The following is a 24,436-nucleotide window of genomic DNA, read 5'->3' on the forward strand; positions in this document are numbered from 1 at the left end:
ACCACTTAGTAATACAGGTCACTTAAGTGGTACTAGTGATAGACTGCTGTGCTCTACCATATAATAAATGCAATTTAGGGAAGCTCAAACCTGTTCCTAAAGTCTTGAAATATTAGTCAAAGCTGCTGTTTCTTAGTCTTCCTCCTATGCTGGTACAATAGATGTTTGGACTCTTCAGCCTTTTTGCAAATAAATGCATACTAGTGTCCTGAATTTAACTATTATGTTTTTCTTTGCTTCTCCCCCCCACCCCAGATGCTGCTGAAAACCTGGATGACAGTATTAAAAAAGTTGCACAGCAGGTGCTGGAAAAGAGAGCCTATATCTGTTCTCATCCACTAGAGAGGACATTCTAATCATACTTAACAGGTAGCCGATTAACCTATCGGTAAATGAAGAACATTTAGTTTTTGTACAAATATTTTTAACCAGCTGCTGAATGTAATTGTAATCTTGTAAAATAAAACATCTTCTCACACCACAGTGGGGGAGAGACTAAAAAAAGAAACCACTAGTCAGAATCTTTCTAACAGTAGGCTAAAGTGATGCTCCTTCAGCTATGGATATTTACATGAGATGGCCAATGAAGAAAACTTTTTACCACCTGAACATACCCCAAGCAGTTATTGGGAAGAAGAATAGAGCCAAGCCTTTCATCACTGGCCCAATACTTATGACTGCCACCTATTTTCTCATCCTTGGCTTCAGAAAGTATTACAGGAATGAAAATGTCACTTTCCAGCCACTGTCATACAAATTAGAGTTGACAAATTTAATAATGAACTTTTTTTTTTTTTTGCCAGCTACAAGTTTGAAAAGCTTGCGTGTGTTACTGATATCTGTAAGTGGATGAACAAACTTTTTGCTAATGGTGAAATGTTTATGTTCAAATGATGGTATATAAAAATTAACTCACAGTGAGAACTATGGGCTTGTGCTGTCTGCTCCTGCTGGGAACATAAGAATGCCCATCAGTCAAGTGAGCATTCTCCTGAACCTACACTGGTGCTTTAATGGTGTCTTTTGTAAAAACAAATGATAAGTGACTTGTACTCAAAACTTAGAGGGGAGAAAGAAATCGGCAACCCTTGCTGAATGGGGTTCAGAGACTTCTAATTTAGCTTCCTCTCTGCCTATGATCATTCTAGCTGTGGATAAAGGGAAATTGCTTGGAAATCTAGGGAGAGGTAACTTTCTGCAGCATTTGTGGGTGTGGGGGGGAGGGAGGTTCTTCAAGAGTCAGCACCTCCTTTTTCCTTGCCCTGCTGGAGTTTGATCAAATCAGTCCTCCCTAGGGGGTCATTAATATCTGAAAGGCTGATATGCACTGAAACCATTACATAGGCTGTCTATACTTGGAGATATAAATTCTGGCTACATACACAAGCCAGCTAGCCCCTCATATTTGTAGCAGATTAGCGCAATCACAGCTAAGGCTTGTATGTCTCCTGAAGCAAGAATTTACAGCTCTACTTTAGGCATGCCTCCAATCCATCCCCTCTAGCACTTTGTATTTTAGTTGCTACCAAATTACCTGACTATTGAGTGGAGTCTTGCTGTAGCAGAAGGGTTGTATCCTCCCCTTTCTTCACTGGTCTCTTTATCTTGTAAAGAAAGGAATGTTCATAACAAAGTAACCTGGAATGAAAAATCAACATGCTAATTATACATCTGACTTCACAAACACTGGACTAGCTGTGACAAAGGATTTAATTTTCTGTAAATGTGCATATTTCTATGCTATTATATGCCATAGGGACTTGTACAATACCGTAAATCAGTTGATAAAACCACTAATTTTAAGCCCTTCACTACACTAACCATGAAGTCTTTCCCCTCCAAAGGTTTTATGGGTCCTCACAGAACAAGTTTGTTAGGAGCTAACAAATACTTGGTTGTACCTACATTTCTGCCAACTGAAAGCATAAATGCTCTTAATTTTCCAGTCAGATGGTTGTACTCATGGAAGGATCCTGTAATACTAGAAAAGCTGTTTTGCCATCTGTTAGGATGTCCTCCTTCCCTTTGCTTACTCAGTACCAAACAGCTTTTCAACTACTATTAATGCCTCACTTTCTATACATTTAGTAGTAGTATGCAGAAAACTAGCATTGCATTGTGCCCCACAGATGCTGATTTATAAATTGAGATGGTTCTTTTTTACAAGCAAAGTTACATGGGTGAAGCATTCCTTGTCATGTATTGGAAAGTATTCTTAAAGGGCTGAATAGTCATCAGTAACTGACTGTTTAAAATTAACTAGAAAGTTAGTTGACTCATTTGTGCCCTGTTTTACATCTGTAACCCTCAAATAACCCCCTTGCAAGCAGTGAAGTTTCTCTATATGCTACACCAAGTGAATCAAGCAGCGTTAACCAAGCATACTTAAAAATTCCTCTGTTTTCCAAACCAAGAGTTGTTTAATGGAACTGATAAGTTTCTGTTTCTGCCCGTAGTCATAGCCACACCTACCAAAGTGAGTGCATATATTTGTCCACTGAAAGATGGGGGTGTGTTTTCTACAATGTGGCTATGTAATACCTGTCGGTATACGAGTATCACTGTGTGTGTATGCACACATTGATACTCGTATAGCGACAGGTATTACATAGCCACACCTATACAAATGAGTGCATGGTCATGACAGTATACGTCCTTGAGCACAAAGGTTTTCCTTGGAATTGTCTATACCGTACGCAATAGAGTAGGCACAAGTTTCCTTCAGAGTTAGTACTGAAATTAAGCCCCTACTATGGTGATGGACCAATATGCTCCTCAGCATGAGAATTAACATAATCTTGACCACTTTAGGTCATTAAAAGCTTATGCAAGAGCAGGAGCATTACCCTAATATCCTTCCCAACTTTGGGGTAATTCCATTCTATTTATCCAAGTTACTCCTTGCATTTTTCCTCATTTCCTTCCTAAATGAATTTGGGTTCTTGTGCACGGTAAACATTACTGCGCTGTACCCTCAATTATTATGCCACTTCATTGCCATTCTGTGCATCCTGACTAAGCTTCTTCAAGTGGCTTACTTAAAGTCGGCTCCTTTCAGCTTTTCAAACTTTCTGTGTTCCATGTCACGGCAGGGAACTATATTCCCATTCCACTTCAAGCTGTGCTGGTCTTCAAGACCTGGAACAAATCCATTGGTGGTGCTCCTCTTTCTGGTCAGGTCTGGGTGACTGCCATTGGCAGGTAGATGCTGCAACACTGACAGTGCTGGGATAGGCTAGGACAACAAAATTAAGCAGAAACAGGTTTCAGCCTAGGCAGTCCTACTTTTGCTTACTGAATACCAATACTATAAATAAACATTTATGTTTAACAACATGGGCGCATGTTAGTAAACTAAGTCCTGCTCTAACTTTTTTTTTATTTTATTTTTGCTCAACAGGGCAAAATCCCGGGGCCAATATTTGAGCCCCGAAAAGCAGGTTTTTCAAAGGATGAGCTCAGTAAAAGTAAAGGAAGCATCTGTTTTCTCCTAGACTATTTCCCAAGTATCTAGAAGAGTCAAGGCACACAAACACAGTTTGAAATAAGCTGTCAGCAACTACTGACGTGTAATCACTCATTCCAGAGTGATAAGATGAGGACTCTCTGTGCAAAGAGACCCTTATGTGCTAACCCTGCTATACTTGATCAAGTTCAAGAGTTTTAAAAAAATGTGAGCGAAGGAGGCTGGCCTCAAGCCCACTCCAAAAGTATTTTGTCGTATGAACAAGCCGGCTGCAAGAGCGGGAAAGCGCAGTTCCTGAGCATTTGGGTGGCATGAGTCTCAGTTGTATTTTCACTTTACTACAGCGAAGTCTCATGCGTCATCAGTATTCAAGACCAAACATACAAGGGTCTTATTTACAAGGTTTTGTCACTACTCTTTGCTCTCTAAACCCATGTAACCTTTTGTTTCCTGGGCAGAAAAAATTCATGCCACATTAACAATCACACAGAAAAGCTGTAAAGTAGCTCAGTAACACTCACGCTTTAGAGAACGGAAGAAATGCCTGAAAATTAGGGTGCATCTGTTACCGCCTCTGTGTCAGTGTCTATATTGGATGAGGCAGTGAGTATCTGAGCTCTAGTATTCTAGTGGCAGCACCCACACCTCAAAAGATGATGTGAAAACACTTCAAGGAGGCAGGAATCCTACCCAGCAAGACAATGAGGATGATGACACTGCTTACAGTACAGAGAAGGGAAGCATCCTGGGCACGCACTTAGCAAATGGCCTCTCAGCTGCTGCAATACAAGCTTTTAAAAATATACAACTGGCCTGGCTAAGACACAGCCTAAGGCACCACAATCAAAAAGAAAGTGGTGGAAACTACAAGCTGAATTGGGGACTCAGCAGGGGAGGGGAGTGATTGAGTTCAGGTAAGGGGCAGGGGTTCTCACATTTGGGGTCGGGACCCCTCAGGGGGTCATGAGGTTATTACACAGGGGGGATCACGAGCTGTCAGCTTCCACCCAAGTCCTGCTTTGCAGCCAGCATTTATAATGATGTTAAATACATTTAAATGTATTTAACATTTATGGGGGGGGGGGGGTTGTGCTCAGAGGCTTGCTGTGTGAAAGGGGTCACCAGTACAAAAGTTTGAGAACTACTGGTCTAAGGGGAAAATATGCAGCTAGAGAAACTAAGTTCAAGCTCTTCCATTAAAAAAAGGCTACATGAGAACAGGCAGAAAAGAGTGACTTTTTTTTTTTAATCATTATTACTGCATTTGCTTTGGAAAGGGAAAGACAAGCATTTTACAGCACACTTAACCCAAACTCTGAGAGTGTGAACTGGGGAAAGGAGAGAGGGTCTGCGGGCATGCTGCTGTGCGTTCATCCAAAACAAAAAGGGATGTGGCGGATGTTTGCTTTAATTTTGCTTTGTAATAAACAATTAAAGGTCTGTGGGGTTTTTTTTTCCTCTCCAAAGTATTTGTAACTGAAAGGAAGCTTCACTTTGAGTTTTAAAGTTTACTCATTGTTTGGGTCAGTCACTAACTGTTTGGTTCGGTGCAGGCCATCCCTATAGCTTTTCATATCAACTAATGCAAATCATTGAATCTTACAGGGCTGGGGGGGTGTCTGTGTGGTTTCTTCAGTGTCAGCGTGCACTACAGTGCTAATAAAGCCCATAGTGCATAATGGTTTTCAGGAGAGTATATGGTGGGAGAGTTGGTGTTTAGAAGTGGTTTGGGCCCTGCGTAGCTTTCAGTGGAGAATATTACAATTTAGTGCTTTTAAGCGAGCTGGCCAAAATCATATTCACCTTCTTCCCCAGGGTAACTAAGTTTAACAACATTTTCCTAGCTGGTAAATTATTCTGAGAGTTTGGTAAGGCTGAGCTAAGCGGGGCCATATGCCTCAAAGATAGCAATGACTCTTTAAATGATCATCTATGTCAACAAAATATCTTGATCAGCTAAATATGGAAATTGTTTTAAAATGCTGCAGACTGTCTATCAAAATGGCACTCACAGGTGCTGTTCCTATGGGAACTCCAACCCTTAGGATCCCAGAGAAATGCACATTACCCGCAGGATCATGTCTGGTCTCTTAAGTGAGAATTTCTCTGGTTCATCTTTCAGAAGACCCTGTAGTTTGTCTAGCTGGGCACTGGCTTTTGGGCCACGTGTGGTTAGCTCGGCTGCTGTGGAGCACCTGTAAACTTTCAGCTTGGTGTCATCAAATATAGTTTTCTGAAGCTGACCAGAGTCTTCATGCATCCAAGTGTCCACTGAAAAGAAAAATAATGACAGGAAACAAGTGTTTACGCAAGACTGGACTGATATTCAAGAGAACAGCATGCAATTACAGCTGAACAACTTTCCTCGCAAGGTTTCATCTGTACCAAACTATAATGGGCAGCAGAGTAATGGCTAACACAAAGATCTGGGTGCAAATTCATGCAGAACAAATGAAAATGAGTTTGGTCCTACTTGTTTATATTCTGAACCTATCACACAATGAGAAGCACTCTATAGTCCCAGGCCTTGAATAACAGGTGTATTGCTAGTCCTACATGTAGTGCACTAACAAAAACAGAGCAATAGCATTGACCCTAGTCAGTCTCATTGGCACCTGTGTAAGTTCTAGTCAGTCTTAATTGTTTCCATAGTGGATGTTTTGTTCTGTATTTTCCACTTACAAGTGTAATTCCAGCTTTCAAAGCAGTTTATCAAAATCAAACGTTAAGAAAACTTCCTACTCAGTGTGTATTTGTGTCGGTGGAGTTCATGACACACCTGGAGGAGAATATAATACCACGTATTGAATTTGGCCGAGAAGTTACAGATTTAAGTCTCAATCCTCTTTGTTTCCAGTTAGGAAGTAGTGTGTGGAGTGAGGCATGTTGTAGCCTGATGTTGGAGACAAAAGACTGAACTGGATCTCTATAGGCACCTCCTCCACCTTCTCTGTCTGGCATTAGTTTTGGGCTGAGAGGCAGCTGGCTGCCTGATCTTTGCCTGAGTAACAAAAACGATTGTCACCATTCACTAAAAATAAAGGGTCAGCCACCCAGAAGAGGAATAAGTCATGAAAGAGAACCACCACTATCATCTTTGTCCAAAGGCAGACCCTCAAGTTCAGGGACTAAGGCCAAGAACTGATGGGTATGGGAGACAATAACAGTGCTCCACAAAATGAAAGGATCGTAGCAGCTACGCTCTGATACCTATTAGCCTAAAGCAAAACCTTGGTCTAACGATTGCCTCACCGCTCTGCTAGGCCAGCTCCTTAACCAAGCACTCAACCGGGGAGCTGCAACAAAAATAATCCTCCCTCTCCAGGATATGGACCGGGTCGCAGACACAGTCCACTGCTGCTGTTTCAGCGCAGGGCTAGTGGACCTGCACAATTGTGAATGCACAGGCCCTGCCCGTGTGCACCCAGCACACATGGAGTTTGAGGGAGAAAAAGAGCCACTGCAGATCACAGGCCCACTGGCACAGTGATTGCAGTACCCTGAGCAGGATTGCAGCACCCTCACCCCCTGCCCTGGAAGCAGAACTGGACTGGTCTCATTATGCCCAAAGACCTCTGCAGAAGTTGCCCCACAATTTTACTGCAGAATTCCAACTTAATAGTCCACACCACACTGGAAGTTGGTTACACATGCACTTTTACAGAAAGAGGCAGCATTTCAGGACTAGAGCAACTGAAAACAATCCTCATAAGTGTACGTTAGAACTCAAGTTGAGAAAAATGGGGTGGTTAGTTATTGAAAATGGACCAGTTACCTGCCCGATGAGTAGCAGAAGCTGATTCTGAGAGGTAAACAGGTGGCTTCTTGTAAAGATCAAAATCTATGTGACGTTGGTCCCAACTCCATCTGTCGCGACTCAGCACTGGCTCCAAAATGTTAGCAAACAGAATGTTCTCCTGCCATTTCTAAATGAAAGTTGCATCTCTTTATGCAGTCATATTGCTGGCCACAGCAAGCAGTCACACAAATACTTAGGAAATCTTTCCAAGAAGGATAAGGATTAGGTCACATTACTCAGGTAATAGTTTGTAAAGTACCACATGTAAATACAAAGGAGACTCTATTGTCTCTCTGTGGGTTGCCTTTCATGTTATTATTTTTGATTCATGGAGAAAAAATGACAGGTTTCAGAGTAGCAGCCGTGTTAGTCTGTATTCGCAAAAAGAAAAGGAGGACTTGTGGCACCTTAGAGACTAACAAATTTATTTGAGCATAAGCTTTCGTGAGCTACATGCATCCGATGAAGTGAGCTGTAGCTCACGAAAGCTTATGCTCAAATAAATTTGTTAGTCTCTAAGGTGCCACAAGTCCTCCTTTTCTTTATGGAGGAAAAATGCATTTTATAGGCGAGTTACTGAGTGTGTAATGGAACACGGTGCCAACAGCAGTTCCCTAACATCCACCCATGCACAGAGTAATGTTTTATATACAGCTCGCAGGGAATGGTCTAATTACAAATTTGTGTCATCCCACTGTCTAACGTTAAAAGAATGAGCTCGTCACTTTATTCTGATGTGATAACCTAGCAAAGGGCCACTATAATCTGACAGGAACTCAGTCTATGATTTACAGCAAATTTTGCCTCTATCTCGTGTAAAAATGGGACTAGGAACGTATAGACCCTAGTCCAAAAATTGGCAGGTTCATCTCGCCCCTCTCACCACAGGAAGGGCCACCGACCTGAAGCTGAAAGGTAGAAGGCTGGGAGTGCAGAGTGAAATAATGGCTCCAGGGCACTCTGACATGCTTTCAGAAGATGGGGGCAGAGTGTGGGAGCGACAATCAAGATGGAGTTCTAGTCAGAGGGCTGGAGCAGAGAGGGAAACCAAGATGGGGAAAGGTCTTTCACTTCCTCTCCATGATTGAAAAGCGCTACACCTTTGCTTTGGACTTGCTAGAGGGAAGACCTCTTGCGCTTGCTGGCCTTGTAACATGGGCAGGGCACTCTGCATCACTTCTGTTTTGCAGCAGCACATGCTACAATGGCATTCAGAATCCTTTCCTGCTTGACTGGGCATTAACTTTGTTCCACACTTGGTGTGTTCAAATAATTTGTTAGGACCCAATGACTCTCCATGAAAATCCCCGTCTATTCCTTTTTTCCATCCCACCAAACCCAAATAATGCACGTGCATTTTATTTGATTGCATTCTCACTTTTCATATATACCGTGCTGCAGGCTGGGTAACTGTTCAGACCAGGGATGAGTGAACTGGTCTAGTTGACAGTCCAGTAAAATGCTAAGGAAAGGGGAAAGTGAAACTGTAAAGAATAGCAAAGAAAATGGAAAGAGGGGGAGAGATCAGCGGAATAGGAAAGAGCAGGCATGAATGGAGAGAAAGGGGGGAGAAAAGGAATAAATGGCAGGGAAGGGAAACAGGCAAAGAGAGAAATGCAGAAAAAAGCAAAATGGCAAAGAAAGAGAAAATATACAGAAGCTGAAAGACACAGAAGGCAGTAAAGGTTAAAAAGAAAGAACAGAATAGGGTCCTGGTCCATGACTAGGGCTCCTGAGCAGTACGGTCATACAAGTTACAATAATAAATGGAAACCCAAATGAGAGAGGAAAAAGAAAGCCACACAGCTATATGGTAAGGGACACACCTGGGATTTTTTACATTTAGCAACTTTAATAATTTCTTGGCAGGCAGCTATTTGCTCACATTGGATTAAAGGAGTTTTAGTTTTGTTTTGTTTCGCTACACTTTTTAAAAGGAGAGAGTGGCACACTATGGACTACTGATGGTTTATCTAACGTTATTAACAAACGCATCACCATTTTGACATGAAACCCAGCCCTTTGATTAGAAATACAATATATATAAAATATAGATAACTAGCTAAAATATATGGGTGTGGCTGTGTGCTTGTACATTTTTTCAAACATCTTCTGCAGTTCACAGGCAGATGAATTCGGCCAGATGAAGAGTAGATACAGGACCACTCTGTATCTGGTTTTAAACAAGACTTGAGATATAGGCTCAGACATTTCAACCAACAGGACTGGAGTATGTTAACAACATTGGTGTCACATTGGGGTAATAAAAGCATTTTCCCCTCTAACCTCAAGCTGTATTTACACAGTGTACTACATCTTCATAGAGGCTGGGGGAACTCTAGAGCAGAACAAGGAACCAAGGCTTGCAAACTCAAAGTGAGAGAGACAGTTCAAAAATTAATTGGACTCAGAGCAATGGGAGGTGCACAGCTCAGAGTACAATTAAACTGAGAGCATGTAAGTAATGGCACTAGCCCTGCCTACACTGGGCTAGAATACTATGATTTTCAGACCCAAGCTTCCACTGGTACATGTGCAACTTTGCAGTCACACTAACGTCTGTATGCACAGATGACAAGTTTCATGTGCAACCCCATTTAGACAAATGGGAGAAAAGTGCATGCAAGTGACAGAATCTTAATTGTGCATGCAGATGTTCGTGCACCCTAACTACACATAAGTAGAGGCTGAGCTAAGCCCTCTCCAAAAAAAAAAAAAAAAAAAAAAAAAAAAAAAAAACCACAAAACCTGTAAGACAATCTTCCTTTTTCTGAGCCTCCTGTCCTTGTTACTATCAGCTTGGATACGAGAAAACAACTTTCTGGGGTTTACTACTTTAAGTTTCTAGATTACCTCAAAAAGAAAAGGAGTACTTGTGGCACCTTAGAGACTAACAAATTTATTAGAGCATAAGCTTTCGTGAGCTACAGCTCACTTCATCGGATGCATTTTTGCGAATACAGACTAACACGGCTGCTACTCTGAAACCTAGATTACCTCAGTTAACTCCTTCAGGCGTGCCTCATCAGGCATCCAGTGGTGCAGATTGGATTCAGTGCAGCTCTTAAATCCAGGACATACAAATCCACTTGGTGATACCCACATATTCTTGGATTTTGCAATAGATTCTTTCCGGACAGTGTCCAAATCCACAGGATCAAACATGGCTGACAGGTATTCGTGGCAATAAGCAAATCTCCTCTCTGGTTTCTAGAATGACAAATGTTTTATGTTAACATGAGTTCTCCTCTAGTGGAGATCACCACAGCCCTGGAAAATGTAAAGTAACATCAGCATCTACTGTGTCCGTTCTACTTACATCTGAAAATAACCAGAGATTAATCAAGTCAGACAGCATGAAGAAACCCGATTAAGTACTTCACAAAATACTTCCGAATGTCATCTTATTTTGCATCCCTCTCCTAGCTGCACACTTAAAGATAATGCAAGTAAAAACTGTGGAATCATTAGAAAGATTTACGATATTAGTTCTTTATATTTATTTACATATATCTCCAGATCCTTAGCTGGTGTAAACTGGTATAGCTCAATTGGTTTCAATATGGCTACTCTGGTTTATACCACTTGAGGATTTGTCCGATATCATACTAGAGAAGTTGGTCTCTCCATAGTTAAGAGTAAAGTTAGATTTCCATTGTAAACCCACTTTTGATACACCCCAACAAACTGTTACAAAACACCATCAATCCACCCTGTAATTCCATAGGTAAGATTTCATGTCAAGATAGAATTTTTCTGGAAAGATTGAGGCAAGAGAGGCCTGAAATTTGGAAGACATTAATGCACATTTATTTAAGGGATGATCCAACACCCACTGAAGTCAGTAAGAGTCTTTCCACTGCCTTCAGTGGAAGCTGGATCAGGCTCTTAATTTGTTGGTCATGATGAGGCCTTTGGTAATCTTGAAGGGTTTAAAGCAGAGATGGGCAAACTACGGCCCACAGACCACATCTGGCCCGCAGGACCCTCCTGCCCAGCCCGAGCTCCTGGCCCAGGAGGCTAGACCCCGGCCCCTCCCCTGCTATTCCCCCTCCCCTGCAGCCTCAGCTCGCTGCGCCATGCTCTGGGCGGTGGGGCTGCGAGCTCTAGCCGGGCAGCACAGCTGCAGAGCCTCGGCCTGACCCAGTGCTCTGTGCTGTGTGGTGGCGTGGCTGGCTCCAGCCGGGTGGCATGGCTGCCTGTCTTGGTGCTCTGGGCAGTGCAGCTGTAGCGCCGCCAGCTACTGATGTTCCAGGCAGTGCGGTAAGGGGGCAGGGAGCAGGGGGGGTTGGATAGAGGGCAGGAGAGTTTGGAGTGGTGGTCAGAGGGCAGGGGTATGGATAGGGATTGGGGCACTCAGAGGACGGGGAACAGGGGGGTTGAATGGGGGCAGCGGTCCCAGGGGGGCAGTTAGGAATAAGAGGAGGGATTGGATGGGGCGGCGGGGGGCAGTCAGGGGCAGGGGTTCCGGGGATGGTCAGGGAGAAGGGGTGGTTTGATGGGGCAGGGGTCCTGGGGCGGGCAGTCAGGAATAAGAGGAGGGGTTGGATTGGGGGGCGGTCAGGGGTGGTGGTGGATGGGGCGGGGTCCTGGGGGGGCCAAGAGGGAATGCGGAGGGGTTGGATGGGGCAGGAGTGCCGGGGGGGGGCCTCAGGGGGCAAGAAGCAGGGGGGGTTGGATAGGGGGTGGGGGCCGGGCCATGTCTGGCTGTTTGAAGAGACACAGCCTCCCCTAACCAGCCCTCCATACAATTTCGGAAACCCGATGTGGCCCTCAGGCCAAAAAGTTTGCCCACCCCTGGTTTAAAAGGGTATTATTTATGGAGTTATTAAAAGCAGTTTATGCACCTATTAGAAACCCCAAGTATGTATGTTTGATTTTTATGGAGCTCAGGAAGTCCACACAAGAGGAACTTCAGCTTCCCAATCACCACCTACGGACATGTGTGCTTTAAAAGCTTTGCATGGTGCAGATGATCTCTTGCGGGACTTTCAAAGCTGCTGGAGGGTGGGAATTTTCAAAGGCACTCAGCATTGGCTTTATCTCTGCCCCAAGTCAACAGTAAAACTCCCACTAACTTCAATGGGAGCAGAATTAAATCAACACTGAGCGTTTTTTAAATCCCATCCAAGCTGTGCAAAGTTTCGAAGAGACAAAGAGCACTGCAGAATGATCCAAGCAGCTTGCATCTGGCAAGAGAGGACCTCCTAAAATCCATAAAGTGAAAGTGCCTTTTTAGAGACGGATCTGACTCAGTCCTACATCCCAAATTAAGGCAGTAATTTGAAGTCTTTAAGTCAAGACCTGATCTCTTTCTCACAGTTACACTACAGCTCATACAGAAATTATGGACTTGATACAGAAATTACTGGGTGAGGTCCTCTGGCCTGTGTTATGCAGAAGGTCAGATTAGACAAACACAATGGTCACTTCTAGCCTACAAAATCCATGAAAAAATAAGCATGCAGATGACTTTGTGGATTTACACATAAGACCTAAGTCCTTTGTGGATGATAAAGAAAATTCATTAAACATGATGTATTTATTTAGCTTGAAGTACTTTTGACCCAATGCCCCAGTGTAAAGTTTCACCTCACCCCACAGCTGTGCAGTGTCCTGTGCCCCCCCCCGACCTCAGAGGTTGCTGCAGTATCTATGTAATTTATAAAGCGTCTCCATATGAAAAGCGCCATACACATATAAAATATTGTTACAATACTTTACTTCCTACTGAATCAGGATGTCCACTTTAATGAAACATCTCCCAGGAATTCTGTTTTGCATATGACAGTGAATGTTAATGACTGCTGTATAATCAGGACAATACTAGCATAAATTTTGCTGCATGAATATATTCAGCAAGTGTCAAGGAGTTAAGCGGTGGTGAACAAGGTGTTAAATAGGATTTTATATACATTATTCACACCTACATAAATATTTGATTACATTACACACCATGTTAAAAGATGTAGAGTTAAGTGAAACATCTTTTCAAACTACCTTACAATGCATATAAAATGCAGGAATATATTTACGGTAGCTCAGGTTCTCTTCTCACTTATAAACCTGTGGAACTTCATTGATTTCAGTGGAATTAATTGGCGGGAGAGAAACATATTACAAAAATTAGTAATATTGATGGAGTGTCTCTCTCTGAGAATTTAATACAATTCTATGCTCCCATCCCACCTTTGAACACAGTCTGGGTCCCAACCCAACAGTGGGTCATGGGAAGGGTCTAGATGGGCTGCCTATTACTGCCTCCGATGATTCCCCACCCTGTACATACCCTGGAAACACTCCACTCTGTGCTCTCACTTTGGTTGGGCCAGGGCAGCAGGGAGCAGCATGGTGAGTGGGGTGCAGCCAGCAGCAGCACAGAGGAAGTGGCCAGAGCCAGCAAGTGAACAGTCATCAGCCTGGTAGCGAATGCGGATCAACTACAAAGAGAAAGGGACCAGCTGGTTCTGCAGAAGGAGGCATCGCCTCACCTTGTTGCAGGGGAAGACTGGGATTGTTTGGCTCCCTTGCCAGGAGGAGAATCTGTGGTGTTTGGTGTCTGTTTCAGCGAGGCCTCCTAGCCATAAAAGGATCTTTGGGAGGCTAGTTCTCTCCCAGGACAGAAATGGACTGGAGGGCTGTTTTGTGCTTTGTTTCATTGTAGTCTTCCACTCTCACAGGGGTGTAGCAGGAGCCCTACTGGAATTCTCTGTCCACATAAGGGGACAGGACTGGGGGAGAGAGAGCAAGAGGGAGCTGGGCTGGAAATGGGGATAAAGGCCACCCCACCCCACTTTAAATGGTGTCTGATTGAGAGAGAGGGAATACATAATGGTGAGACCCCAAAAAAAGACAAAATGTGGGTCACCTTAGTAAAAAGTGTAGGAACCATTGTTTTAATATGAAGGGCACTAATGAACATCTGTTTGAAGCCCCATCTCTGTCTCAGGATTGGATTTGGTAAGCCAAGTCTACCCAGTCACACACAATGAAACATTCCACTATACACATACTGTATCTCAATCTCACCTTTGCCAGCTCCTTACGAAGTTGCATCTTTGCCCATTCTGCAGAATTCAGATTCTGAGAACTGTAGTTGTAGACCGACTTGCTGTTAGCAGGAGAACTCCTGATGGTTCTGAACTTTGGCTTTTTCACCTTCCTACTGAGTAGGAACACGGCATCAATGTTAGTCTAAACAGAAAAATTACACTGTAGTTTAGTGTGACAAAGTTTAACCCTCATGATAAAATAACTGTTCTTCCAGATATACCAACAGGGCTTCTCTCACTGGCCATCACCCCAAAAGGGGGTACCTTAATAGAGCTTGAGACATCATCTTTTCTGATGACTAGAGCCTAGGGTGCTAGTCACTCAGCCTGCTTGTGCAGAAGGCACTCTGCAGGGTCCCAGCAGTTCCTCAGAGGTGTGCGCACACAGCACAAGACCTCATACACATGGGTCTAAGCAATGGTGCTGCTGGGGTGGCATTTGCCTGGCGCTGTGCGTGTATGTGATGCCAAGGGAAATAAAAGCCATCAACGCATTATTTTATTTCTACAAATCTTCTATGTTAACACCACAAGCGGAAAGCTCCTACCTCATGTCCCTTTGCAAACAGCCTTGCTGGCATGGTATAAATATACCCTCAAGCTCTTTTCATGTATTTGAGATGGCAATACTGGGACCCTCTGTGGCCTCTGAGAAAATAATGTGCCCCTCAGGTGCTACCACAAATGAACATAGATTGTGTTTACATGATTTACCATCCTGTGTTGACTTAGAGAGGAATCCTAATATGTTATAAGCATTTGGCTGCAAAATGTTTGTTTTGTCAGAAAAGTTGAAAGTCGACATTAGCCTACAAATAAGAAGGAATGTTCCTGTTTTTCTATAGCAGACCTTTCTGTCAGACTTCTCCACTGCGGACCCAAAAACTACAGAATGGGAACTGGTTATGTACTTCTACAGGGAAAGTTGAATATTTTACACAGACTTTCATTTATACATAGTACTCAGGGCTAAGTACTGATCCTTCTATGGGTATGTCCACTCTGCAGCTGGAACTATGCCTCGCAGCCCGGCTAGACAGGTTTACATTAGCTCGAACAGGATCAAAGGGTTCTGAGCACAGGTAGCTAGGGCCAAACCCCCACCAGTCCTGCAACATCCACTCTGTTATTTTTAGCACAATTCTGTCTAGCTAGGCTGGGGGGGATGCTCCCCAGACAAACCTGGTGATGTTACAGCAGCATGTAACCAGGATGCTTACATGAGACTGCTTCCCTCTTGGCCTCACACAACTGTCCCTTTATCAACAACAGACAGTGTAAATAACACTAAAGTGTCCAACTTATTCTAACATCGACAACACGAGTGCTCACAAAGCAGGGTATTGGGAAACAGGAATGGAACTTTACACACACATGCCAAGGAAAACCTTTTTTATATTAAAACACAGGAAATACGCATTCAAAAGAACTCATCACAAACAAAGGATGCTTATTAGTCCTCAAATAAATAATGTGTTCTTAATAACATGACCTCAGACTCTCAGGGCTGCCAGGAAAGCTTATCCGGATGACATCAAAGATGGCTGGGAACACTTTTGGGCCTGGTCTACGGTACAAGGTTAGGTTGACATAAGCTGCCTTGCATCGACCTAGCTGTGGAAGTGTCTTCACTTAAATTTGACTCCTGCCGACCAAGTGCCTCTCTACACTGATTTAATAACACCACCTCCCCGAGTGGTGCAGAGTCACGGTCGATGTAATTAGGTCGACACAGTGTCAGTGTAGGCACTGCATTGCTTCCATCGACTGTTACTGGCTTTCAGGAGCCATCTCACAATACCCCTACTGACAGTACAATCAGTACAAATGCTCCTGGTGAGGACATGCACAAGGAGCCAAAAGTGCGCACGCACACACACAAGTGATTTTATAACAACTGCAGCAGCTGTATGCCACATAACTTAGGTCGACATAATTTTGTAGTGTAGACATGGCATTAGGCTCAGCCTGCTTTCTTCTCAGGCAGTATATGGAGAGGGGCTGCTTCCCACCACGGCAACAAGAGCCAGAAGTTCTACATACCTTCCCTAACCACTTACATGGGGCTCAGTGCTTCACTGTCCATGCCTTTCAGCTATTCTCAGGTGGTAATGAGTATCATTTAAACTGCCAGCTAAAAACAGCTGGTTTGCACAAAACACCTGCATCTCTTCCTCCACTGAGGGCAAGAGGAGGTAGTACAATTTTACATTGTTTGTGCATGGTAGGTTTGCCTGTCCTAACGCGCCTGAAGCCTGGATTAGAGGCTGAGGCAAGAACAAGCGACAACATGAAAGGGCAGAGTGCGGAGGAGAGAAAAAGGCAAGAAAGAGAAGGAACCAGCCCAAGCCAGAATAAGAACGCTATTAAATAATTAACCCACCTCCCTCTTTGCTTTCTTGTACGCAGTCTTCATCTGTAACCACTATGCTTTTCCCCCCTGTGATGAGCAGTCAATTCTGCAATACAGCTTCTGCAGTAGATAATACACTGCTGATCTTGTCCATGGATGGCTTTATTAAATGTTTCCAACTCTAAAAGACATTAGTTCTGGAGGGGGTAGGGGAAATTAAGGTGATGCACTATTGTGACTTTTGTTTGTGAAATTGTTTTGTTTGTGAAATTTGTTAATCTCTAAGGTGCCACCGGTACTCCTTTTCTTTTTGCGAATACAGACTAACACGGCTGCTACTCTGAAAACTATTGTGACTGTTAGTATTGCTTCAAGATACTTCTATATCCCACACAACTCACCTGGATGTGGTCTTTGTAATGCATTTTATCTTCCATTTCCTTTTTCCACTGAATGTATTTTTCATTGTGGTTATCCAGTAAAGAATGCATTGCTCCTGGTTTTATGGTAACTTCTCTGGATTTTTGCAAAGCAAATGGGAAGAATGAGGGCAGGGAAGGTCTTTGAATAAACAAATCCTCCTTAGTTAGAGGAATCCCAAACTCCTGACTCAAGACTGTGATCATTTCTGCAGAGGGCAACAGACCTCTCTGAACGACATCCCTTAACTTCTTACTGTGGCAGAGATAATCAAGCCTACAACACAAGCAGACAGAATACTTCTATAGATTATCACAAAATGTACCAAGTTTTATTCTGATCACATAATGAGCATTAAACTATTACTCATAAAAAAACATAACAGTTCTATCTTAACATCTTCTTGCTAAATGAATGGAGCTCTTCAGTTCACTTATACTGGCATCAAGCATGACCCAACTGGAAAAAGGTGACATGCCTAGGATTTATCAAAAACTACTGAAGATATGCTACAAGAGGGCAGACTGAACAGTGACTTAAATGGTTAGATGTTGACTGTAATTTAGGTAGAAAATGGGTGTAAGTAGTAAAGCAGTATAAATTGGACTGGTTGGGCATTCATCGTATGATAAAGCAGACTCCCTTTACAGGATTGGTATATGACCTACATTAATTTGTACACCCACTGAAAGCTAACTCGGTGCCAAGTATACTCTTTTACCTTTAACACCCATTTCCTGACTACCTTACAACACACGCATAATACCATGATTCATGCCTCTGCTAAATTTGTCCCAGAGAGTTTCAAGGAAATTGCAAATTATCCCGCAAAATGTGTAACTACAAAATTAATGAGCACTACACACAAGCATTCTCACTCTCTATATATACCCATATACCTATATACGCACACAGAGAGACACACATCAGACAGGGCCAGATCTTCAGTCCCTCTTGTGGGGCACAGTGGGCAGGAGCTGAAGATTGGCCTAGCAAGCCAGCCGCTCCACATGGACCCCCCACCCGAGAAAAAGGATGTTCCAGGGCTGGGGAGGAACAAGGAAGTGGAGAGCAGGATGGGAGAACATTATGCCCTCTGGCAGCCTTGGCTGGAGGAACAGCCCCTTCGGAATCATTTTCTGCTGTTAGGCCTTGTCTACACAAAGTTGCACTGGTTTAACTAAAATGGGTTTCAAACCTGATTGAATTAAACCCCTATGTGGGGTTCACTTTATCCTAAAATAACTACTTATCAGCTTAAGCTAAATTGACATAGGACAGGTTCAAATCAATTTTGAATGTGTGCTTATAAGGCTTTCCACCAGTTTAACTAAATCGGTTTAAAAAAAAAACATACTGGAGAGCAGAGGAAGCAACATACATCACACACATTTTGCATAATATAATAAAGTGACTGTTTTCCAAATGGACCACAGCTGTTCCTTTCTGTGCAAGTCAGACAGCGAATTCCCTGTTGTATGCAATAAGAATTATTAAACTAAAGTAGTAATAAGTTTATTGTCAAAACTAGAAACAGAATTTGGCTCATCCTTTTGTCCATATGCTTGATTTTGGAGCAAAGTAGAAAGTTATTTTCAATACTCTAAAAATTTAGAATTGTAATATCTCTGCGGTGAGTATATTTTCCTTCACGTTATTTCTGAACAAAACACATAAAAGCTAGTTGATAACATGTAATCACACAAATTACAACTGCTTTAATTACTCAAATGTTTTGCCAGAGTTCTTTTTTATAATGTTTCAAAACATGTTGTTAAACAGAGTTAAAAAGTATGTCCAGCTGACGTACTGAGAAGCAAAAAAGTTTCAATAATGGACACAGGACACTGAACTATAGGAGGACTTGAACATAATACAGTAGAATTTTTTTGCTGCTGAAGTTGTCATTCTGCTGCCAAATGTAACTTCAATCCTTCAGTCAACATTCAAGTACCTGTAAAGGTTTGAAAGGACTGAGAAATTTGGAGACAAGAAAAGAGATGCAGTACTCCCAAACAAATAAAAGTCAGGCACACTATACATTTGTTACCACTCATTACGTAAACCATCAATGACCGATTAATACATTAATTTATGTGCCATAAATACTATTATTTTGAGATTTTCAATTTTATAAGCTCTTCAAATCAGTTCATGAAATAGAGGTTCTAGTGTACATGGCAGCTACACCTGACTCCAGACTTTATTTGCATCCTTCTAAGATGCTCTCTCTGAGTTTATGACAGTGAGTGCTACAGAGCATATTGACTTTCCTGCAGCTCCACTTCTCACTAGCACAGAAACGACAGCTGTATTTAAAACCACTCTGACCACCATGTTTCATACTGACAGCCTTTCAGACATTGATTTCCACTGAAGGAACCTCAGCTACAGTTATCAAAAGCACTGCAGAGCTGCTGCTCCATAAATCTGGGATAATTTTTCCCCACAGAAGATAGACCATAATAAAGTTGCTTCAAGAAACAAACTATTACGTACCTATCATCAGCAGAATTTTTCATCATATATAGAATATGCAGAGTGGTGTTATTCCCTGGCTCAAATTTTGGCAGTTTCCCAGGAGTTTGTCCTTTTGCAGTTTGCTGGCAAGCTTTGTTTGAGGATACAAAATCTTTTTAAGGACACTGAGGTGACACTTAGCTTTCAATGGAAGTTCTCACTAAATTCCTTTCCTCACTTATTCGTTTCCCACAGAAAACATGTACGGATGTAACAAATTATGGCTACATATATAAAGAGTCTTCATAGAGAAAGGACTCAGGACCTTCAAAAGCAAAACTACAGACCCTCTACCCCTTGAGCTAAACTCCATTCACTGTCACTAAATAACAGGCTCTTAAAAACTTACTTGGGCCAGCAAGTACAGCAGTGGTTCCCAAGCTATGGGTCATGATCCCAAATAGGGTCACACCATTAGCAAATAGGACCTGCAAGGTGACGGGGTCTGCCCCCGAACTTGCCAAAACTTCTCCACAAGTGCTGTGCCAGAAAGCCATCATTTTGATTTAGTGGCATGCACAAGGTTACGCTATGCGAAGGCCACCATTTTATAAAATGTCAGCCTCCTGGCCTGGCATTTGTGGAGCAGGTCAGGACATGTTGGCTGTGCAGATGCTATTTTATCATTTGCATCATCCGGCTGTGCAAGCACCTAGTTGAGAGACTTGAATCCAGAAGATGCTTATCTGTGGACAGCAGTCTTAACATAGCATCCTCTCTGCTTGAGCTGGTAGCCTGTGCTAGCCTTTTCTGAGATGGGAATCTGCAGCGGCTTGTAAGCTCCTTAAGGCAGAACTCATGTCTTCTTTCATGCCACTCTGAATACCCTGCTGGCACGCCTTAAAGAATCATTGTAAGTCATTGTTTCTGCACTGTCCTACTGTCACCACACAGGGTCTTCCTAAGTCCTGGCCTTGGTTGCTTACAAGTGAATTCCTCTTTCTGATTTGTGATAAGAGGCACAATGGACTCATTTTTACGCAGAGTATCTGCTTCAACCTCCAGCAGAGCATCTAGTGATGCAGTTCTGAACAGAAAACAAGAGTACAAGACACATGCTTGCAAATCTGATGAGGCTGTCTTGGAGTATGGCTTCACTAGTGTTTTCGTCAAGAACAAAGAAAGGCCAAAATGCCTGCTATGTCACGCATGTTATCTAGCGAAAGCAGGATGCCTCATAACCCTTCACAAGGAACACACAGGGAAACCAAGGTCATTTTTCCAACACCAGAAAGAAAAATCTTTGCATCAACAAGTGTAATTCAAGAGACCCATATCCGTCTCTGACCACAGTCAAAAGCATCATTTCAGGCGAGTGACTGCATTGCGTAAACCAAGTAGCCTCACACAATTGGAGAGACTTTAATTCTGCCAGCTGCAATCAATATGGTGAAGATAATGTATAAGAAAACTGAGGCAAACAACAAAGCCATATCACTGTCCAACAATACAGTGAAGCAAAGGATTGAGGCAATAACAGCACACCAGGAAAACACACTGATGGAGCATCTGCCAAACCCTTATGCTTTTGCTCTTCAGGTTGATGTGAGCACTGAGGATTGTGATGCACATCTCTTGGCTTTGTGATGTACACAAATGCAATTCTCCGAGACATTCTGTTCTGTTTCTCTCCTCTTGGACATGAGATAACACAAAGAATGTTGGATGTGTTACACAGCTACATGCAATACAAAAATATCCCGTGTGATGGCATGGTAGGCTTTTATACAGATGGAGCTCCCTCCATCTATGGCAGGCCACAAAGCAGGAGTACGTGCCTTGGTAAAGAAAGTTGCTCCATCTGCTGTGTAAGCTCACTGCATGACTCATGGAAAACAGCTGGCTTTTAAAGTTCTGAGTCCAGAGCTAGGTGAAGTTTTGCAGCAGGTCTTGTCTATTGTGAATTACGTCAGGTCTTAGCCTCTACACGTGTGTCTGTTTGCAAAACTGCATGAAGTCAGTGTCCGATCATTACGTGTTGTTCCACCCTGAAGCTCATTGGCTCTTAAAAGGTAAAACACCAGGACGATTTTTTGAACCGAGAGATGAGCTGCGTCCCTGTGCGATGGACTGCACAAAGAGTGAATTCATTGGTTTTCTAGGTGACCAAAGGAAGATGGGCTTTCTTGTCTATGTCACTGACATATTTGGGAAACTGAATGAACTGAATACAGGTCTGCAAGGAAAGAACACCCACATGCTTCAGCTGAGTGATTGAATCACAGCATTCATGAAGGAAAGTGTTTTCTGGAAGAATAATCTATTGAAGACAAACTATGAATTCTTCCTGCAGCTTTGCAAGTTCCTGGTTGATAATAATGTTATTCAGCTGCTCACACAGGTGATGGCTGAGCATCTCAGCCAAATGGGGGAACAGTTTGCATCCTTTTTCCCTGACTGGGACATGACAAAGTGGGTGTGAAACTCCTTTCCATGCAAGCCTGATGCCAAGATTTGCCAGCAGCTGAAATCGAAGAGCTCATTGAAATTTCCTGGGATTGATATTTGTGAGGAACATATGCCCAGTTTATGCTCCTAGAGCTCTAGTTCACTGTCAAGAATGAATATCCTGCACTCTCAACACACGCCTTGAAACTGATAGTACCATTTGCGAGCATGCATTTCTGTGAAGCTGGATTCATCCCACATGCATCAATCAAGTCTCAGTATCGATCTACCACTGATGTCACATTGGAGATTAAACGTGCAATATCTCAAAGCCGCCAGACTTTGAGAAGCTGTGTCGCAAAATACAAGCCCATCTGTCACATTACAGAGCATTAAATAACATACTTAATAAGTAAATTCCTTAGATCCCATGGTCGCTATGTTGCTTTGTTTTTGTCTAGGGTCACAGGAAACAGTAAGTCTCAAAATGGGGTCTTGCAGGCAAAAAGTTTGGGAATCCTTGCAGTAGAAAGAAACAAATCACATGAACTAAATAAGTCTGATGCATCAAAGCCTGCATGTGCTATTGGCAGACATACACTGCAGTATTCAAGACTGCAGCAGCCACCTTGGAAATGATACCCAATCAAGCACAATCGTGTGACATTTTGTATCCGAGTCACTCCTTTGTTGCAAGGTAACAAGAAGTGCAAAAAGAAACTTGGAAGTCACTAATAATGTTCTCCTCCTCCTCTAGCTGGAAATAACAGCTTTGCCATTTAATTTGAATGCTTATTTGGTGAGGCTTCACCATAAGCACTGTAGATGAGCAATGTGGGAGTTTATCATTTGAAACTGAGTCCTCTGAAAGAAGTAACAAAGGCTGGATTCTCTCGCTGTCTCAGGAGTGAAAATCACCAGTCATTTCAGTGACAGCTGTGTGGATTTTAGTTCAGAAAATAATCTGAATGAGCCAGTCTATTGACAGCAGGGACTAAAGTACCTACTCTCTCTCTCTCTCTCTTCAGCCTTCTAAGCACCTGAATTGCTTATTTCAAAGGTGAATAAAACCCATTTCCTCTTTTTCAAAAGCAAGGGGTTTTTTTTGTGCTGATTTTGCATAAAAGATGGCTTTCTCTCCACATTTTTCACAAAAAGTAACATTTTATATTTGCAGCTACACCCTCACTCTCATTCTGTGCGTCCAGACTGTTATGCTTTCTACAAACTAAACACACAGGAAACATTTGGGATACTCTGAGGCGAATGGGGGTGAATATAGCCATATGCTGCAGAACTGAGCCTGAAAGCTCCTCTCTCCTGACTGCGTTTAGAGCCTTCCCAAGCTTGTCTGAGTGCATGACTGGGCCTGTCGTCCTCAGCCTTCCTCCATTCCTTCACCCTATAAACCTGTAGGAAAGCTAAGCAGGGAACGAACTCCCAGCCAGTGTTCAGGTGGGACACTGCACCCGTCATAAGACAATTTTATTTCCTTTTTCCCTATTCCATCTCTCCTGACCCATAAGGAATAACTTCATGCCCAGAGAGGTGTGATTTCAAAAATTATTTGAGAGGCAGGAGCAGGTGAAGAGTGATGAAACTGGCACTCTAATCCCCAGAGATGAAGCGTGCCCCATTTGCATCGTGCCCATCTGCCATATTCCCATGCCTGATCTCAAACCTAAAACTCACTCTCAGGCCCACTGACCTGCTTTCTTTGTAAAAGCAAAAAACAAAGGCATTAAATAGTGTATCAAATATTCACACCACTTTGGTGATGCTTCAATTATCAGTTTCCTGACTACAAATCTAGGAATAGTCTTACCTGGACAAGGCTTGGAAACATGCCTGAGGAACCATATCCCTGACATAAAGGAGAGGTTGTCTTGTTATAGCAGAGAGGGGTTTACAGAGGTGGATATGATACAGGATTGCTTCCAGGTCTGTATACAGGCGCTGATGGAAAGACAGCTGTGAGTTATACAATATATCCAACCTTCCATTTTCACTTCTGTGAGTCCTGCAACAGAGCACCACAAAAGTAATGTTACAAAACCAGTCTTTATCTCATGAATCCCACAGTGCTGCAGCATAATCCCATATGAATCTGTCTTGTCTTTGTTCTTGTAGATGGAACCTGTTGCCATTCTGACACTTTATGCCAAGGATTTTAAAAGAACAATAACAAACTTGCAAAAAAAACTCACCTGCTATGAATTATTATTTTAAAAACCCCTCATATGTAACCACACAATGTAATATTCTGCAAGGAAGTTTACTAGAGTACCAAATTTACTCTTATTATAGTTACAAAAACAGTACAATATCAATTACCGGGGTAAAAACAGAATCAGAGATTTACATGATCACAACAAGAAAGGACTTTTTTACTGAAATAAATCAGTTCAACAATTTGAAGGGAACAAGCATGCAAAGAA

At 42.7% G+C, this 24,436-nt stretch overlaps 2 protein-coding genes across 3 annotated transcripts in view; one reads left to right on the plus strand and one right to left on the minus strand.

Annotated features, from left to right (window-relative positions):
* Positions 1-924, plus strand: part of ACAD9 (acyl-CoA dehydrogenase family member 9) — a 66,813-nt gene extending 65,889 nt beyond the window's left edge. Inside the window, exon 18 of the mRNA XM_038409464.2 lies at positions 256-924. Coding sequence (XP_038265392.1) covers positions 256-356 — 101 coding nt within the window. The 3' untranslated portion in view covers positions 357-924. The remainder of the gene's footprint in view (positions 1-255) is intronic.
* CFAP92 (cilia and flagella associated protein 92 (putative)) overlaps positions 1-24,436 on the minus strand; it is a 91,097-nt gene that overhangs the window by 1,536 nt on the left and 65,125 nt on the right. The window contains exons 11-18 of one of the 2 annotated variants that reach the window (XM_043518612.1): positions 23,824-24,018; positions 17,072-17,366; positions 14,295-14,459; positions 10,263-10,475; positions 7,242-7,392; positions 5,535-5,737; positions 3,039-3,235; positions 1,532-1,638 (exon numbers count right to left, since the gene is read on the minus strand). In XM_043518612.1, coding sequence (XP_043374547.1) covers positions 1,539-1,638; positions 3,039-3,235; positions 5,535-5,737; positions 7,242-7,392; positions 10,263-10,475; positions 14,295-14,459; positions 17,072-17,366; positions 23,824-24,018 — 1,519 coding nt within the window. In that variant the 3' untranslated portion in view covers positions 1,532-1,538. The remainder of the gene's footprint in view (positions 1-1,531; positions 1,639-3,038; positions 3,236-5,534; positions 5,738-7,241; positions 7,393-10,262; positions 10,476-14,294; positions 14,460-17,071; positions 17,367-23,823; positions 24,019-24,436) is intronic. The other variant, XM_038409457.2, reaches the window with a different exon arrangement.

The sequence above is a fragment of the Dermochelys coriacea genome, chromosome 7, assembly GCF_009764565.3.
Source record: "Dermochelys coriacea isolate rDerCor1 chromosome 7, rDerCor1.pri.v4, whole genome shotgun sequence".
NCBI classification, from domain to species: Eukaryota; Metazoa; Chordata; order Testudines; family Dermochelyidae; genus Dermochelys; species Dermochelys coriacea.